The sequence below is a fragment of the Acomys minous genome, assembly GCF_964271855.1.
Source record: "Acomys minous genome assembly, chromosome: 7".
NCBI lineage: Eukaryota > Metazoa > Chordata > Mammalia > Rodentia > Muridae > Acomys > Acomys minous.
The window spans coordinates 26,010,567-26,029,766 of NC_140488.1; the positions used below are offsets into that span (position 1 = coordinate 26,010,567).

The following is a 19,200-nucleotide window of genomic DNA, read 5'->3' on the forward strand; positions in this document are numbered from 1 at the left end:
AATAAAAGTTGAGCACTGATTTTCAATGCAAATTAGATATTTATTTGCAGTCTCTCTTGTTGCAGCCTAACTCTTTCATGCTACATTATTTTAATATTGTTGAGAATAACTGGTGTACAAATATCATTTACATTGACTTATTTTTTTATTGAGGAGCTACTTATGTGTATTCCTATGGATTAAAAATAGGAGTCTTTTTTGGAATTATCTTATTTGTGTGAATTAGAATCTGGTGTTAATATTGAAAAATATCAATTATTTGTTGCCATTCAACTTCATCAACAGTAGGAAAAACTTCACTTGTAATGATGAAGCTCTCTTTGGATCACTGGGCTACTTTGGGAGAAACAGGGACAGAACTGGAGCAAAACCACCAGGTGGATCATACTAATTTCACATTGGAACTAATACTTGATAAGAGGACGCATGTTAAAGAATAATCGCTTCATTAAGAGCATTATGAAAATAGGATTTTTCTAAAATTACTGATTTTATGTTTTTGTCATATTGTTGTGGTCTGAAACTCGAAATGTTAATACATAATATCAGGGGCAATGAGCTCCATTCTGGAGCTGAATGACTGTGAGCAGGCCGAGTTGGAGCTTAGCTGTGCATGTAGATGAACATGGTTGGTGGGTTGAAGATTTTGTTATATAAAGTGATAGCTTGGATCCAATAGAAGACGTTTGATTTTCTGAGACCCAAATTGGAGAACTAAAAATTTTCATCATGGGGGAGGGATTTCAGATGCAAATATGAATTTTGTTCTTTCAGGTGTGGAAATGTCTAAGATATTAGTGTTTGGTTGTCCTTTATTGTAGCAATGCCACCTGAAGTAGGATATTTTTCCATAGAAAATTAATTGTCAAGTCAGTGTATTATGAATGAATTGAGTGAAGTATATAACTGAATGTTGAGTATTCCAAGAACCAGAACAATAACTACTACTTTAAAAAGTATTTATTTATTTACTCATTTATTTATTTAATTTTAGCTTTCCGAGATTGTTCGTGAGTTCAAGTCAACTAATCGCTTACTTCTAACTGGGACACCTTTGCAGAATAATCTGCATGAACTCTGGGCATTACTTAACTTCTTATTGCCGGATGTCTTTAATTCTGCAGATGTAAGTTTAAAACAAAGTACTTGTGTGAAAGGCGGTGGTACTCAGGGTTGGACCCAGGGTGCTTAGCTAACACTTTACTACTAATCTCCAATCCCAGCTCCAAGCCATATATCTTAATATATTTTCCGAATGTTTAGATTCATCTACGCTCTTCCCTCCCTTCCTACATCACTCCCTCCCTCCCTCTGTCCCACCCTTTTCTCCTTTATTATTATTTTTGTGTGGCTATGATGTGTGTGTATGCAGAGATCAGAGGACAGCTTGCTGGAGCCAGTTCTCTCCTTGCATTGTTAGGTATGCTCTGCGAAATTAAACTCATGTTGTTGTGCTGACCCTGTGAACCATCTTGCTGGCTCTGGGATACCTGTTTTCATAGTACAGAAAATAGGTTAAAGTTTATACTTTTTCTATTTATGATTCCTCATTTGTGTACTTTAGTTTTTTTCAAGAAAGAATAAGAACCCCCCCTGCCCCAAATTTTAAAATAAGCATATTTTGGGAAATAGCATATTTCTCTTCTTTCTGATTATTGTTTGTTATTTTGTGTATATCACATTGTTATGACACTGAAAAGATAGATTGAGTTCAGAGTGGTGTATTCAACCTTTTCATTAGATTTGAGAGGCATTTTTCATTATTATCAACAGTTTTATGAGATCAATAAATTGAATTTAATCATTGAAGGTTTTAAGGCTTGAATTTTTTAATCCTGTTCCTTTTATCTAGATATGATGTTATGTGATATAGTGAAGACTAATGTTTTCTAAGGTGATGATGTTCATTTGTATTGCCATCAAAGCTTTATCAGTGGTTTTAGTATTTTGACCTGATGTAAAAGGAAAACATGTTTTGAAAGTACTTTTAAAGTAGATTATTTCTACATTGGTTGTATAAGAATATACAGAATATCAAGTTTAAAACCCTTGTGTACTTACTGCATAATTTTCACCCCTCCACAGGACTTTGATTCTTGGTTTGACACTAAAAATTGCCTTGGTGATCAAAAACTTGTGGAAAGACTCCATGTAGTAAGTATTAGTGGTCATTAAAGTCAACAACCAGTTTACAAGAAAACAAACATCCATAGAATCTGAACTTGTGGGCTTCCTGCTTGCCTCAGTCTCATTGCTTCTCTCTTAGAGCCTTTTAAAGAGCCTCATGGTCAGCAAAACCATTATATCCTTGACCTCTCCAGAATAACTTTTTCTTTTGGTTTCCATGATCTTGTGATCCTTTTTTGTGGAGGCTCTTCACTCTCATACCCCACAAGTTCTCTAGATAGCATTGGTATTCTCCTTGTTGCTAAGTGACTTTTCTGAACCACTGCCACTCCACTGTATTATTAACCTCTGTTTGAGAGTCCTGAGTCTTCTCTCGGTTCTGTCCTCCCATCCACTGTATTCTCTGTCATCTGTTAATCTTTGGGTGACGTCGGAAGATTTATTGGTCAATATTTTCCATTCTTTGATTAATACTTACATCCATATAGGGCTCTTACTTGTTCTATTTCTTCTGTAACATAACAAAAGTCTCCAGTCTCCAGAGCGCTGCTTCTCTAGTCTATCAATCTGAAAAAAATTTTTTTTGTGTATCAGTTGGATCAATCTTTTGCTTGTACTGTGAAGCCTTGTGCACCCTTGTTCTTCTGCTACAACTGCCCTGACAACTCCAGACCGGAAGAATGTAATGCTGTTGCCCTGTATAAGTATAGTGACTTTTTTTTGTACTGAGACTGCTCAGTACTGACAAAGACAATTCTACAACTCTATGGGTGGGGAATACTATGATTTTTTGTTCTCTAGGATAAGCTGGAATTTCATGATATTGATTCCTTCAACATAATCTTCTATAGCCTTCTTTCTTTTTTCTTCTAACATTTGTTTAGGAACTCCCCAACCTCAAGACTTCAATGTCAGGCATCTTTTGCCCTTTACCTCTCTCAGTTTGTAGCACGATTTCTTCTGAATGGCAAAATAGAAGTCATTCCACAGGGATTCATTCCTATAGGTCTGTCTTCCAAAGCTATGTACATTTTGGTTAATTAGCTGTCTGAGTGGAAGCAGTATCTTTCTTTTCTCTGCTCAATGACAAACTCTTCCATAGAAATTCTCAATCACATAATTTCTTGTTTCCTTATGGACTTTATCTCATGATTCATTCTTATTTTTTTGGTTGTGAGCTTAGCCACTTAAAAGCTGAGCCATCACTCCAGCCATGATTTATTCTTATAACTACATTTTTTTTGCTCTCTCTAGATTTTCTCCTTTCCCTCATGTAGCTACCCTGAGGTCCTTGTGAAGTTTCTGGGTTTATAAGAGATAGTAAATGGATTATAGCCCATAGTGCAAGGGCTCTGATTTTCTAAACCCATACCTACCTGACCTAATACACACACACACACACACACACACACACACACACACACACACACACACACACATCTGTCTGTCTGTCTTCCATGAGAGGTCCCTGCAGAATTTAAAGCTGTCAGGGAATATGATCTGAGTGAGGGAAGAATGAAACTCCATTCAACCCGATTTAGTAATTAGTGCTGGGCCAAAACTTCTTGTACTCTGACCTTAGCTTGTTTTTCTTTTTTCTTTCTTTCTTTTTTTTTTTTTTTTTGCCATCTTTAAGCATAGCACAAATTTCAAAAATTTTTTTCTGTTAATAAATAACTCAGCTCCATGAGTACAACAAAGCTTAAGACATGTTTACATTGTAGATCTTTACAAAGTACATATGGCTTCATCTGTAAGTCTGTAAGGGGTTCTGGTAGACTTGGAAACTATGCTTAAGATAAGGGTCTGTGGGAAATGAATGAGATAAACATAATCCTCCTTGGAGTCAGGATTTTGCCTGGCCCTAAGATAATATAGAAGTCCCATAGGCTGTTGTAAACTATGAATGGCATCTCTCACAAGGACGAGTTTTATGGCCTAGAAGTAATGCTCAAGGTTTTAGGGGGGAAGGGGCTGGGATAGTAAAACATAAATTCTGGAAGATACAGGCAGAGCCTGGCTCATCAGACAGCAAAGGCTTAGCATATTGTAAACTATATCCATTCCCACCATTCCTGAAGGATGATATACTAAACATCCCTTTCCTTTGAAGGATGCCTGTGAATTTAACTTTCCTGAGTTCTCCAGTGCTTGTCTGTGAAGCACTTTTGCCCACTCCACCCACACATCCTATCTATCTATCTATCTATCTATCTATCTCTCTTTGGTCCCTCAACTTTGGGTCCTTAACTGTGATTTTATTTTCTTGACAGCCAACCTTCTTAACAAAGTAGTTTACTTCTATATCTTCACTCCCTAACCTCCTGTTTACTCATAAACCCATTGGTTACTGATGGCTTTCCATTTCATGAGTGAAACCTATTTCATGTAGTTTTCCATGACTTTCCAGCTGCTAAATTCAGGGTATACGAGTAGTAATTAGTCCTCCTAATTACTATTAGAAACTATTTCTTGGTTTCTTTGGAGATCCACTCTAATACTGTCTCTATCTTAGCATATATACTTCTAACTCATAATCATCTTGTAAAAATCTATGTAGCACCTCTCCTTTATCTACAGTTTTGCTTTCTATAATTTTAGTTACCAATGATTAATTATACTCCAAAAATATCGAAACTCATAGAAATAAAAACAATGATTACTCTCTATTCATGAAATACCACCAATTTACATACCAGTCTTGGAAATATTATTATCCTTAGTACAAAATAATTTCTACTGTTGAAAGAAAACGCATTCATATAATTTGTATTATAATATTATTGTACTATAATATGCTTGTTCTAGTTTATTATTAATATTGTTGCCATATTTCTGTTCTTGATTTATAAATTAAATTTATCATAGACATATACTATGAGATGTCACATTATATATAGGATTCTATATATCTTGTTATTAGGAGCACTTTCTAGGGATCTTGGACTTTGTTTCCAGTAAGATTGACATTTAACATTCTACTGCCTCAGAGGTTTTTTTTTGTCTCAAAGTTTTACAAACAGCTTAAATGTGTTAATAAACTTTTAGATAAATTTAAGATGCTCAAACCAGAAGCCAAGTCTTATTACTTTTATAGATCTCTAATAATAATGGCTACAGTTTATTGCAAATCTCCCATGAATAATTTTTGTACATGAACTACCAAAAGTTGCTATAGCAGCTATGGAAATAGGTATAATTATTTTCAATGCAGAATACATTAATATACATATTAAAATATTTTTAGATGAATGAAGAAATAAACTTAAAGTCTGAGTCTTTAATTCTGCTTCTGTTTATTAGCATAGTGGCTTTGGTGAACTTACTGATATTAAAATAGTCATATCTAGCTGGGCATGGTGGCACATGCCTTTAATCCCATCACTCAGGAGGCAGAGATAGGTGGATCTCTGAGTTTTAGGCCAGCCTGGTCTACGGAGGGAATTCTATGACAGCTAGGGCTACATAGAGAAGCCTTGTTTCCAAAAAAACCCAAACTTAAGCCAAACCAAACCAAACCAAATCAACCCAACCCAACCCAAACCAAACCAACCCAACCCAAGCCAGCAAAAAAGAAATAACAATACTCAGAGCTGGAGAGGCAGTTCAGTGGTTAAGAGTCTTGTTGCTTTTGTGTACAAAGGATTTGGGTTTGATTCCCAGCACCTACATGGTAGATAATGCTAGTTTGAGGGGATATAATACTCTCTTCTTGCTTCAATGGGCACCAGACACACACATGTTGCACATACATGCATGCAGACAAAATACACATATTAAATAAAATAATAATTCTGAAAAAAATGAAAAAGAAATAACCATATTCCCTTCAGTGTTTATTATAAGGATTAACTACTACCTATAATGTTAATGGTGGTATATTGCTGGTAGGCACTCTATGAGTTGGAACACCATTATTTTCTTGTGACAAAGTCTGTGTTCCAAGTACACACTAATAACCTTTTATCTCTGTTCATTTGTGTCTTTAAAAAATATTAAATTATTTTCTCATTCATTTATTTAATTATTTTAAATGGCTGAATTTTAAGTTTATTTTGAGGGAATCTAAACTGAAACTTCATTTCATACTATCCCTATGTTAAAAAATCTTATATTAACAGCAGTATGTAAAGCAAGACTTCTTCAATGATTCTTCAATAGCCAATAGTCTTGTCTTAAGTTTTAGATTATTTTTTCCTATCAAGTCATGGGTGTTTAATTTTTCTCCCTCAGTTTTAGAGGCTCTTGGAATTGAACCTAGGGTCTTGTGGATGCTGACCATTCATTCACTCTTTTTTATGAGCAATATTCCATTCAGCCTTCATTCTGATTCCCGAAGGAGTCATTATTTGGTGGATAATTACTGAGAGATGAGGCAGCTGTTGCTTTTTGCTATTGCTGGTGTTTGTTAGATTACACATCAGGACAAAAGTTTTAACTATTAAAACTGTAGTATTAATGAAATACACAATTTGAAATTGTAAATGCTTTATATGCTTTTATAATAAACATTGCTTTCTAGGTTTTAAAACCATTTTTGTTACGCCGTATAAAAACTGATGTAGAGAAGAGTCTGCCTCCTAAAAAGGAAATCAAGATTTACTTGGGACTGAGTAAAATGCAACGGGAATGGTGAGATATTTCATATCCAATAACATTTAATTATACATAAGAATTTATTAAAATCACATTTGTTGATTGTTCAGCTATCAAATTTTATACTTAAATAGTAAGTCATAGCATACAAATATCGTATTAGAAAATTAATGTGGGTTCTCATATTGGCCCTCTACTGAGAGAGAAGTAGGGGCTGTCTCTGCCAGAGACTCTGCTGTCAGCTTTTTGATCACTTTCCTTTGGTGGGGCTGCTTGTCAGGCCACAGGAGAAGAGGACAAGAGGACAAGCTGAGTTCTGGTACAGTCTGATGAGCTGGGGTGGATATGTAGGGGGAGGTACCCTTCTCTGAAGAGTAGTGAAGGGGAAAGGAGGGGAAAGAAGGAGGCTGGGTGGGACCAGCAGGAGAGGAAGGAGGGGGCTATGATGCGATGTAAAGTGAATAGTTCATCTAAAAAAAGAAAAAAATTAATGTGTGTTATTTGAAAAGGAAAATGAGATTGCTTTGAGCTCAAACATGAATATAGCTGAAACAAGTAAAAGTTGGCTGTAAACTTTCAGTAGCTAGTGGATAATTACCAGATGTAGCTGCAAGAACAACTATTAGCTGATGACAATTTCTAGTAATCGATATAGTATAGGGACTCAGATCCATAAGCAACATATAAGTAAGTATCATAGAAAACAAAATGTTCATGCCTTTACTTTCTTGGTTTCTCAGGTCATATTTTACTTCAAATCAAAGACTTTTTTGGTTTTTGTGATTGAACCTAGGGCACTGTGCATATTACACATGCGTTCTACCATTGAATGATATACTTCCAGCCCTCCATTCGAATCTGTTTTATCTACTTTATTCCTATTTAAAGGAATCTAGCCATACTGTTAGTGGAGCATTTCTTGATGGCATCTTCTTCTTGAAATTGATGAAATATAATTTAACATCTTAGGTACACAAAAATTCTGATGAAAGATATTGATGTTTTAAACTCTGCTGGCAAAATGGACAAGATGCGACTCTTGAATATTCTGATGCAGCTCCGAAAGTGTTGTAATCATCCTTATCTGTTTGATGGTGCGGAGCCTGGGCCACCTTATACAACAGATGAGCACATTGTCAGCAATAGTGGTAAAATGGTAGCTCTGGATAAGCTATTGGCGAGAATTAAAGAACAGGGTGAGTGAGGGATTTTTTTTCTTAGTTAACATGGAATAAACTCATGATAATGATTTGTTTGTGAATAGAATGTTTCATTTTTCATTCATCTACTGGCTTAGTAGACATTCTTGAGTACTTACTGTTAGTCAGGAAACTTCCTGCAGGTCAGGAATGCAAAGATGAAGACAACAATCAATGGCTGTGCCTTGGAGAAGCTCAAAGTGTAGTGTAGAAGAAGAGTTGCAATTCATTATGCTAAGTGCACTTCATTGTGCTGCAGAGAAACTGGAAATTGGGAATGTCTTCATAGCGATGGTATTTGAAGGGAAGATCGGGGATTGTAATCAGGAGTGAGCCATTGATAAGGGGAGGGGGAGTGCTTTTCTAGGGCAGTGAAACAGGCGTGAAAGAAAGGAACACAACAGAGGAGTTTATGGTATGGAAGGTAGTGTGACATTTGGTGAATTTCATAAGGATAGATGGTGCCAAACTATGGAAGATCTTTAAAATCAAATCATACTTTAATGGGTTTAGGCTTTTATTTTGGATGTAGAGGAGTTAAAGAAGACCCGGTGACAGGAAGTAACATGATCAGAATTGTATGTCAGGAAGATAAGGTTGGCAGCACTATGCAGGGAATCTATTGGGGACGAGAGTAAAACCAGGAGACAGGGTGGAAGACAGTTGCAATGATAGTGCAGCGAGAGATTATATGGACCATTATAGATCCTTGGGACAAAGACAAGGCAGAATCTTAGTCATGATAGTGTGTGTGGAACATTTTTGAAGACCCAAAGCAACTTTATAGTTTAACAAATAACATAATATTGTGTAACAATCTTCATTTCTGTGGTGTATATGTTTTGGCATGTTCATATATTATTTAGATTATGATGCTTTATTTTGTTTTTGAATTTCAAGTTAGCTGAAATTATTAGCATATATTAATTACACAGACATGTGTTTCATTATGACATTTTCATTCTTTACACAAGACATGTAACTCGATTTTCTGGTGAAATACTTTAGGGTCAAGAGTTCTCATTTTTAGCCAGATGACTCGCCTGCTAGACATTTTGGAGGATTATTGTATGTGGCGTGGTTATGAATATTGTCGGCTGGATGGACAAACCCCACATGAAGAAAGAGAGGTGAGGACAAGAAAATGAAGCAAGACTTCAAAAATCAGAGCTCAGTTACATAGTACTTTTCATTGCCATGTTGTTTTAAGCTTTGGTCTGCTCTACTGATAAGTGATGCTGACTTTCTTACTGCCTTCATGATCTTTCTTCCACCTATAATTCTTCCACACTTAGCTTCTGTTCCACTGATTTTTCTAGATCACCCTATGCTCTTCAGAGATATTCTTGTCTAAGGACACTATATGATTTCATCCTTCTCTATTTTAGCCCCTGTGCCATTGACTGTTTCTCAACCTACTCTCTGACTTCTGATTATGTGTTTCGGTTCTTAATTTGTGTCCCAGAGTGGGCTCTTGCCATTTGTGGATTTAATGGTGGTCATTTTGCTGATTTATGATTAACCAACCCTAATATGGACAGAACAGTCTTAGCTGTGGAGGGCTTTTTAAAAAATGAGGTATGACAAAATAATGTAGGTACTTATGAGTTTGGGATTTTTGGATGCCAAAATATTAGCTTTTAAGCATGAATAAGTACACCTACCTAGCACCCAGTGTCTTTTTCATATTTGGAAATTCTTATCAGTCTTTGGATTATCCATCATGAAAGTCATGGTTTGAAGGCATTTAAACCCATTAAATCACTCTTTTGATGACTTTGCTAATTATTTTTCTCTTTTCTGTGATCTTTTAGAGCTCTGTCTTTTTTTAAGTTAATACTCATGCTCTGGATAAATGAACAAGATTTTATGGTATAATAGAAAATACATAGAACTTGGTTTGAAGACCTGAGTTTTAGCACTAGTACCACCACTTCCTACTGTATACAGGTCATTTAAATCTACGAGCCTCCGTATCTTTAATAGTATCATAAAGATAAAATTAGTGCTAATGCTTCTTCCTGGTGACAGCATGAAGATTGGTGGATATAATACTGCACAAACAGTTTAAATATAATAACTGTACAAACAATTTAAAACTATGCAGTGTATTACATATTGAATGCCACGAAATTGCACACAGGTCTTTGCACTGTTTCAGGGTACTTTCCCAGGCTATAGAACACTCAGCCCATGTCCTTCTGTTTCCACAGCTCCTCCCATTGACAAGGCTTTCTGTCTCTTACGCGCACTCTTACTGAAGCTTGAGTTATCACATAGTACAGTTTTGCCAACAGCACACAGACATTCACACAGAAAAGAATGTTTAAAACTTCAACTATTTCCTACCTTACAGTTGGACGTTCTCTAAAACAGTTACTTGAAACTTTCATTGAGGTAGTCCTGAGAACCAATTTTTCATTAAGCATAGTATTCTTAGTGCTGTACAAAATGACTGTTCCTTCTTGCTAGAATGGAGTGGAGAGCAAGGCAGAATTTAGTGGCATTATCAGGCCTCAAAATGCCAATTGTCACTTCTGACCTGTTCATTACCTAGTTATATGGAAATTCTGTTTTCTTTAAAAACTTCAAATACTGTTCTCTGTTCAAAGATTTTGAATTACACACATCAAATTTGAATACACTCAAGTCAGAGACATTATTTCCTGTGGGAGATGTTCTGCTTACATTGTATTCATAAAAATCATTTTATGTCCTTTCCTGATACTTTTGATGCTTTGCTCTGGGGTATCAGCAGTGGGGATTTTTCCCCCCTCAATAGTTTTGACATTTGCTCTTTCCCTATGGATAAAACCAGCTAGGTAGGCTTCTGGTCATCTTCTGATTTAATTGGTTTCACCTTTATACAGAAAAGACTTAACATTTATCAAGAAGCTATGATAAGCTAGGTACTTTGAAGTTCCAAATGATTCTCCCACTAATGTGGGTAAGGTGCTGATGGAACTTTTGCTACATGAAAGTGTGTTTCAGAGAAGTTAAAGGCTTGTGTCTCAACTGTATGTACATGGCTGCGTTGTGCTTCACTCCCAGATTTTTGCTATTTCCTGTACACCAGGGTGCCTGTCACCACACATTATTGAGTTCTGTACTGCACGGTTCATGCTCTACTGACTGTGGTAATGCTATTCACTTTGTCTGAATAGAACTTAGAGCATGTTTCTATATTGCATTAAAAAATAACTGCACCCAGCATGGTAGTACACGCCTGTACAGAGGCAGAGGCAGAGGCAGAGGCAGAGGCAGAGGCAGAGGAAGAAGCAGAGGCAGACGGATCACTGTGAGTTCGAGGCCAGCCTGGTCTACAAAGTAGTTCCAAGACAGCCAAAGCTACACAGAGAAACTCTGTATCAAATCAAAACAAAACAAAAGAGAACAAATGGAAAAAGCCAACTGTATATTTTGTGTCTATATAAGTAACATATGGGTGCTGAGAGAGATTTGAAAAATAAATTATCTCTGGGAAATTTTTATGAGAAATAACATGTAAGAAATTGAAACATACATGCATACATATATATCGGTATCATGGTACTTTTAATCAGGATTATATTGTGTTTTGTTAGTAACAACAATCGTTATATATAGTTTTAGGAAAATATTTGACTTAAATGATATACTCTAAATTATGTGTCCCCTTATTGTTGATGATTTAGATTGTTTCCAATTTTTCACTGTTGTAAATAATGCTACAGTGAAAGTCATTATACATAAATTTTGTGCACGTCTCTGATTATTTCCTTAGGATAAATTCCTGGAAGTGGAATTACTGGGTCAAAGGGTATGAACATTATTAAGGCTCTTGGTGCATGTTGCCAAATTGCTTTCCAGAAAGGTTGTTCCAATTTACACTCCCAGAAGCAATATCCCTCTGCTCCCTCATCAACATTGAGTATTATCATTTTTTATCCTTAAAATATCATTATATTGTTTGTTTGCATCTATCTGATTACTAGTGAGAAATGAACATTATTCTTATAGTTTTCATATAGTTGTATTTATTCTGTGAGTAGAAGTTGTTCAGTTTTCAGGCGCATTTTTCTATTGGAATCAGAATTTTTCTAATGAATTTCTATGAGATCTTTGTATAGAGGCTATTTATAACATATTAATTTTTTACTAACTATCCCTGGACATGCCACTCTGATTTTCTTGATTATATCTTTACTTTCCCTCTGTTATTATACTGATATAGATCATCTTACTCTCGCTTGCATTTCTCAACTCTTCTCTCTCTTGATTGATCTTAGCCACATCTTGTTTATCTGTCCTCAGGATTATATTGATATTTTTATCTGACATTTTACTTGAAGGTGCATTTCAGCTCTTAATCAATTAGAACAGTTTTGCTATTATTTTCAAAGAATACACATGAATTATTATTTGCTTAGTGAAATTTATTTGTGTGATTGATCTATGTTTGTCTCTATTGGTTAACATTTGCCAACTTCATTTATAAAAACATCTTTTCTTCAGCTACTTACACAGTGCAGTATATAGAAAAATAGCTGTGAAGATGGTAGTAGATTATGGAGAATATTATATATAAAGAATAAGATTATCTTCTGTGAGCATGTTAACTTTTCTACTTCTTACAATTTGGAATGTAACTCAGTTTTTCTCTTTTTATATTCCCTTGTTAATTAAAAAAGGAAGCGATAGAGGCTTTCAATGCTCCGAATAGTAGCAAATTCATCTTCATGCTGAGTACAAGGGCTGGAGGACTTGGAATCAACCTGGCAAGTGCTGATGTGGTTATCCTATATGATTCAGACTGGAATCCACAGGTTGATTTACAAGCTATGGTTAGTAACATTTAATGATACCAGGAAATTACTGAAGCTCAGAATACTGTTGTTTATATAGCACAAAGGTAATGTATGATTAAAGGGTAGCAATTTTGGAGTGATTTTTGTAGAGGTTAGAGTTAAAAGTGCTGAGTTAATTGCAAAAAGTGAAAGAAATGAAAACCAACAGCCATGCTTCAATTATGTGTAAAACTTACACACACACACACACACACACACACACACACACACACACACACACACACTTGTTTTTATCATAGAGTAGAAATGTCAGCTTTTTCCTATTAAGGAGGCTTCCTGAGTTTGTTTTAATGAGAAGGATTAAAAATTAATCTCATTATTTTGCTTAGCAAGTGCATATTAAAATCTCTAGATTAGGCATCATGGTCTTTAATCCTAGCACTCAGGAAGTAGAGGCGGAGGGGGTGCGGGGGGAGGGATCTCTGTGAGTTTGATGTCAACCTGGTATCTGTTTCTTTCTGTCTGTCTCTGTCTCTCTGTCTGTTGTATGCGTGTGTGTGTGTGTGTGTGTGTGTGTGTGTGTGTGTGTGTGTGTGTGTGTGTTCCTGAGAGGCCACATCTGGAAGCCAGGGATTGATATGAGGATGTCTTCTTCAATTGCTTCTCTATCTTATTTTTAAGGCAGTTTCTCTTACTGAAGCAGGAATTTGACACGGTGGCTTAATAGGTTGGTCAGGTCCCACCCCCACCCCACCCCTAGTCTCAGCCTCCCAGTGCTAGAATAATAAGTGTGAACCACCATGTCTGGCTTTTATGTGGGTGCTAGAGATCCAAACTTAGGTTATTATGCTTGAACATTAAGCACTTTACCCATTCACGGAGCCCTCTTTCCAGCCCTACAAGAAAAAAAAAATGCGTGTGTGTGTGTGTGTGTGTGTGTGTGTGTGTGTGTGTGTGTTTTAAAATGTGGGTTTTCTTAGCTTTTATCATAGTCTGGTCATTCAGAGATTACTGGTTGGAGTTTAAATTTTCAGATATTTGTAGACTATTAAATTCTCTTTCAAAGTGTGTTATTGAAAAATTGGTTGTTGGGCTGTAGTGTTTTTAGATTTACTACAAGGACTGTTTTCAACCCTGTTTCTTCGATTCTTCCCCACCTCCTCTCTGCTCTCATTTGCTGTTAGTTTCTGCATTTTAAATACATGCTCCCCATTTTAAATACATGCTCCCCATTTTAAATACATGGTCCCCACATGCTTATATTTTGCCAGAAGTTGCCACCTGCCACCTTTGCTAATTATAAAGCAGTGGAGCAATTCTAGTATCTTAAAATTATGACGAGCTCATTAATATTTATGAGCCTTTACTATGTATCCCAGAATTGCCTTGGTAAGCAGAAAGATCTGCATGATGCTGAGGTAAAGCTGACTTTTGTCAACAAAGCAGCCCTTGCTAACTACTTTGTTCCTTTAAAAAAAAAAACTCCTTGCTCCTCCTGGAAATGTTTGCAGTAAGTGAGTTAAAGTTACTTAGTAACTCAGTGCAGAAGCCTTAGCTACTGTTTGTCGTCGTCTTAAAGGGGATTTACCTACGACATTCTGGAAGTTTTCCAGTAGCTGCACAGCACACTTAGAGATTTCTTTGTTCCCAGAAGTCTTTGGATGTTCTTAACATCTATCATCCTCCTTTCAAAAATGACAGGTTTAGAGAGATTGAAGTCTGCATTTTATTTTCAGGTACTTAAAGCATTATAGCTATATGTCTAAGTCTTGTCTGCAGTCTCCAGCATCTTACGTTTGGGCTCTTTCTGTTAGGATCGGGCACACCGCATCGGTCAGAGGAAGCCAGTACGAGTCTTCCGTCTCATTACAGACAACACAGTGGAAGAGAGGATTGTAGAGAGAGCTGAGATCAAGCTGAGACTTGACTCAATTGTTATACAGCAAGGTATTTCTATGTGGAAACTATATTAATTTGGGGAGGTGTGAAACAGCAAAACACATTTAGTTTTCTTCAAAGGAGGTTACTTTTCAATAAAGGTTGACCAAAAATGGCAAACATTGAAAATAATCTTTTTTTTACTTTTATTTTTAGCTTATATTATAATTCTATTATTTCTTCCCTTTCCTCCCTCCAAACCTTCCCATTATATGCGCCTTCTTGCTCTTTCAAATTAATGGCCTTTTAAAAAATAGATTGTTATTACATGCATATATGTATATGCATATCCCTAAATATAAACTGCTCAGTTTATATAATGTTATTTGTATGCAAATAATCTTTGAAAAGATGTATGTAGTCTTTTAATTTGAGCCTATGCCTTCAGTATATGATATAAACTAACTGGGTTATAGTTGAATGTCAATGATGTGACTTTTGCAATACCTTATGCTATTTAGCAGACAAATATCAGCTTCTGAAAAATTTAAATGAACATATCAGAGCATCTTTTCTATACAGAGAAGTTATCTGAAAAAATGAAATTGGAACACAAACAAGTATTAACAGAAATACTGAATAGAAAATGTGGTAGAAATGAGCTGGACGCACACCTTTAATCCCAGCACTCGGGAGGCAGAGGCAGGCCGATCGCTGTGAATTCGAGGCCAGCCTGGTCTACAAAGTGAGTCCAGGACAGCCAAGGCTACACAGAGAAACCCTGTCTTGAGGGAAAAAAAAAAAGAAAAGAAAAGAAAAAAGAAAAGGAAAAAAAAAAGAAAAGAAAAGAAAAGAAAAAAGAAAAGAAGAAAATGTGGTAGAAGAAAAACTGCCAGTCATTTACTAAATAATTAACATTCAACTCACCAGTGTTTCTCACAAAGCTGATTTGTGTATGATTTAATGCAATAGTGTCTGATCAGAACCATTATGCTGTACTTTCTTTAAAATATAATTGGCTATATTCCATTTTAATTATTATTAGGAAGACTCATTGACCAACAATCTAACAAACTGGCAAAAGAGGAAATGTTACAAATGATACGTCACGGAGCTACCCATGTTTTTGCTTGTAAAGAAAGTGAGCTGACAGATGAAGACATTACAACTATTCTGGAAAGAGGAGAAAAGAAGGTTAGTTCAAAGTCACACTGTATTTCCATGATGGGTTACTTACAGCCCACACGTTTGCACACACCTTGCTGTATTTGTGTTGAACTGCACGTTTCATATTAAGTTCTTCCTAAGAACTGGTAGGACTGCGTTTTCAGGCATAGGGCAGGACTTTATTATTTTATTTTATTTTTTAGGTCAGCAACACTAGGCTTTGGCACTTAAAATTAGGTGACTTTATGTCCTTTTGAAAATAGTGTACTTAAACACCCAGTACATCTTGTACTCAATCACATATGGAAGGCCTGCATTCTGTGATATTTTTTGCCCTGTATTCAATAAAGTACACTAATTGAAAGATATTTGTAAACAGAGTTAAAACATTAAATCATTCTTTATTAAATCACCCTACATGGTTTAACAGTATTGCAATTTGTGTCTAATATGTTCATTCCACGAATTATAGTAAGTTTCAAACACCAGAAAAGGGAGTTTCCATGTGCTTATCACATTTTACACTTAAAAAAGTAATCATTTCCGCTTTGTCTCATTTATCACTACCTCAATATTTTTAATAACATCAGATATTAAATATCTGGAAGCCAATCAGACTTCTAAGTGTTTAAATAGCTAGTTAATTGTACTTAAAGAAATATTTTCCTTAAAAAAAAAGTGCAGAGTCAGGAGGCAGGGCTGGAGAGATGGCTCAGAGGTTAAGAGCACTGTCTGCTCTTCCAGAGGTCCTGAGTTCATTTCCCAGCAACCACATGGTGGCTCACAACCATCTATAATGGGATCTGGTGCCCTCTTCTGGCCTGCAGGTGTATATGTAGGCAGAGCACTATATATATATACATAATAAAGAAATAAATAAATCTTAAAAAATAAAAGTGCAGGCAAAGCCTGTACATTGCAATTGATGGCTATGTTGTCCATATACTCACCTTCTGTTTGCGTATTTTCCCCTTAGTTTATTTGGTAAAAAGACTGGGTTGTTGGCCTTTTGACTTCATCATGCATATCTATGGCCATTTTAAACATGTTCAGGATTGTCTCAGTTCTTTTGATCTTTCTATAACAAAATACCTGAAATACCTAAAAGGGGAAAAGATGTTAGAAGTTCAAGAGTCTGGTGCTAGCTTTGGCTTCCAGTGAGGGCCTTATGAAGGATAGCATTATATGGTGGGGGCATGTGTGCACGAAAGAGTTAAAACCTGCAGAAGAAGCTTTCCTGTTCTTATAACAACCCACTGTCATAGTAATTAATCCAGTCTCACAAGAGCTAAAGAGCAAGCCTAAGTTACTCCTGAGGGAAAACCCTTAATTTCTCTTATTTTCTCTCTTTTTAGAATTATTTATTTATTATTTATGCAGTTTTCTGCCTGCATGCGTGCCAATAGGTCGGAAGAAAGCACCAGATCTCATTATAGATGGTTATGAGCCACCGTGTGGTTGCTGGGAATTGAACTCAGGACCTTTGAAAGAACAGACAGTGCTCTCAACCTCTGAGCCATCTCTCCAGCTCCCCATCTGCCCATCTCTTTTAAAGATATAATCAATATCTCTTTGACATTTCACCAATTCATTACCATTACAGTGGGTACCAAACTTGTAGCTCATGAACCTTAGGGAATAAAACACTAACAAAAATGTAGTAAATGAATATTTTGTAAAGGTTCAATTTGATTCTCAAAATGCTTTTGTTTCACAGGTCATACAACAATGTTATGTTACTATGTTTTATATCAATATGTAAAAGCTGTTTAAACTTTGCCTTTGGTGATAGCACTACCTATTTCTCTCATTAATATTATACAGTGTAGGGGATGGGTATAGCTTAGTGGTAGAGTGCTCACCTAGTATGTGTGAGGACTTGGGTTCAAATCCCAGTATTAGAAAACAACAATAAATCTCTTTAAAGAAAAAAATATCATGGAAATTATGATATGGCTACATCTTCAGTGATAAAGAAGCACTGAGTGAAAATATTTGCAAATGAAACATTTACTTTTCTCAAATACTCGAGACAAGTTAAAATTTTAGGAGTGTGTGTGTGTGTGTGTGTGTGTGTGTGTGTGTGTGTGTGTGTGTGTGTGTGTGTATGACTGGAGACGGGCTTGTATGTTGTATGCAAATATTCTTCCAGAGACTTTACCATTATGCCAAGAAAAGTATGTTCTCTCCTTATCCTCTTTCAGCACTGCCTTAGTTTTTAAATTTTTATTTTATTTTATTTTATTTTATTTTATTTTATTTTATTTTATGTATATGGGTGTTTTCTTGCATGTATGCTTGCACACCATGTGCATGCCTGGTGTCCCTGGAGGACAGAAGAGGATGTCAAATAAATGTGAACTGGAGTTAGGAGTGATTGTGCGCCACCTTGTGGGCACTGGGAATTGAACTCAAATCCTTTAGAGCTATCTCTCCAGCCTCTAGTATTGCATTCGTCCCTTGAAACTTAGCAGAGTAGACGTTCATATGAAAGCTGGATTCCAGAAAAATAGAGAATTCACATTTTGCAACATTTTTCATTGTTAATTTTCTCATTTCAATATATTCAACTTTAGACTGCAGAGATGAATGAACGCATGCAGAAAATGGGAGAGTCGTCTCTAAGAAACTTTAGAATGGACCTTGAACAAAGTTTGTACAAGTTTGAAGGGGAAGATTATAGAGAAAAACAAAAGGTAACTTTATACCTGCATCCATTAGACTGTCAAGATTTCATTTTTCCTTGTAAAATCTATTAAAATAATGCAGACACTTATGTAGTGAAAGGGATAGCTTTAATATATCTGGCTTTAAAATGATGATGATCATATTTGCTGTTGTCACTGCTAGTGGAATAGTCTTATTCCAAGTTTTGGATCAAAAGTGTTTCATGTTTTGGAGGTTTTTTTTTTAGGTTATGAAATATTTGCAAAGACATTATACTGGTCTGACAATGTGAAATAAAAAATATTCCAAAGCTGTCCTTAAATTTTGGAATTTTGCAGCAGTTTGGATTTCAGATGTTTTTGTTTAGCTCAGGATGCTTAACCTAGATGAGTACTTTTGTTAGTGAAACGAAGTACAAGAATGTGCTTGAGACCCAAAATTCAAGCGGAAATCTCATCTCCATCACTAGGTAAATGCCTTTCGGTACTCAGCTTCCTCATGTGCCAAAGGGAGATTGCATTAGGCAGGTGGAGTGATTATCATAGGAAATGGGTTAATATTTGTAAAGTAATTAGCACCCTGCCTGACACAGAGAGAGTGTCTTGGTTGCTTTTCCTGTTGCTGTGATAAAATACAAAAGCAACTTAGGTGGGGCTGGAGAGATGGCTCAAAGGTTAAGAGCATACACTGTCCCAATATCTTAGAACTCCAGCTCCAGGAGATCTGTCACCTCTGTCACCTGTGTACCTGCCCAATCCACACCTAATTAAAAAAAAATA

General features: G+C 35.9%; 1 protein-coding gene across 7 annotated transcripts in view; it reads left to right on the plus strand.

Annotated features, from left to right (window-relative positions):
- The window catches only part of SMARCA1 (SNF2 related chromatin remodeling ATPase 1), a 74,570-nt gene that overhangs the window by 16,853 nt on the left and 38,517 nt on the right, over window positions 1–19,200 (plus strand). For 4 of the 7 annotated variants that reach the window (XM_084790724.1, XM_084790720.1, XM_084790725.1 and 1 more), the window contains exons 8-17: window positions 995–1,126; window positions 2,086–2,154; window positions 6,650–6,759; window positions 7,693–7,919; window positions 8,931–9,052; window positions 11,686–11,721; window positions 12,593–12,745; window positions 14,524–14,656; window positions 15,633–15,781; window positions 18,331–18,450. In XM_084790724.1, coding sequence (XP_084646850.1) covers window positions 995–1,126; window positions 2,086–2,154; window positions 6,650–6,759; window positions 7,693–7,919; window positions 8,931–9,052; window positions 11,686–11,721; window positions 12,593–12,745; window positions 14,524–14,656; window positions 15,633–15,781; window positions 18,331–18,450 — 1,251 coding nt within the window. The remainder of the gene's footprint in view (window positions 1–994; window positions 1,127–2,085; window positions 2,155–6,649; window positions 6,760–7,692; window positions 7,920–8,930; window positions 9,053–11,685; window positions 11,722–12,592; window positions 12,746–14,523; window positions 14,657–15,632; window positions 15,782–18,330; window positions 18,451–19,200) is intronic. The other 3 variants (XM_084790722.1, XM_084790723.1, XM_084790726.1) reach the window with 2 other exon arrangements.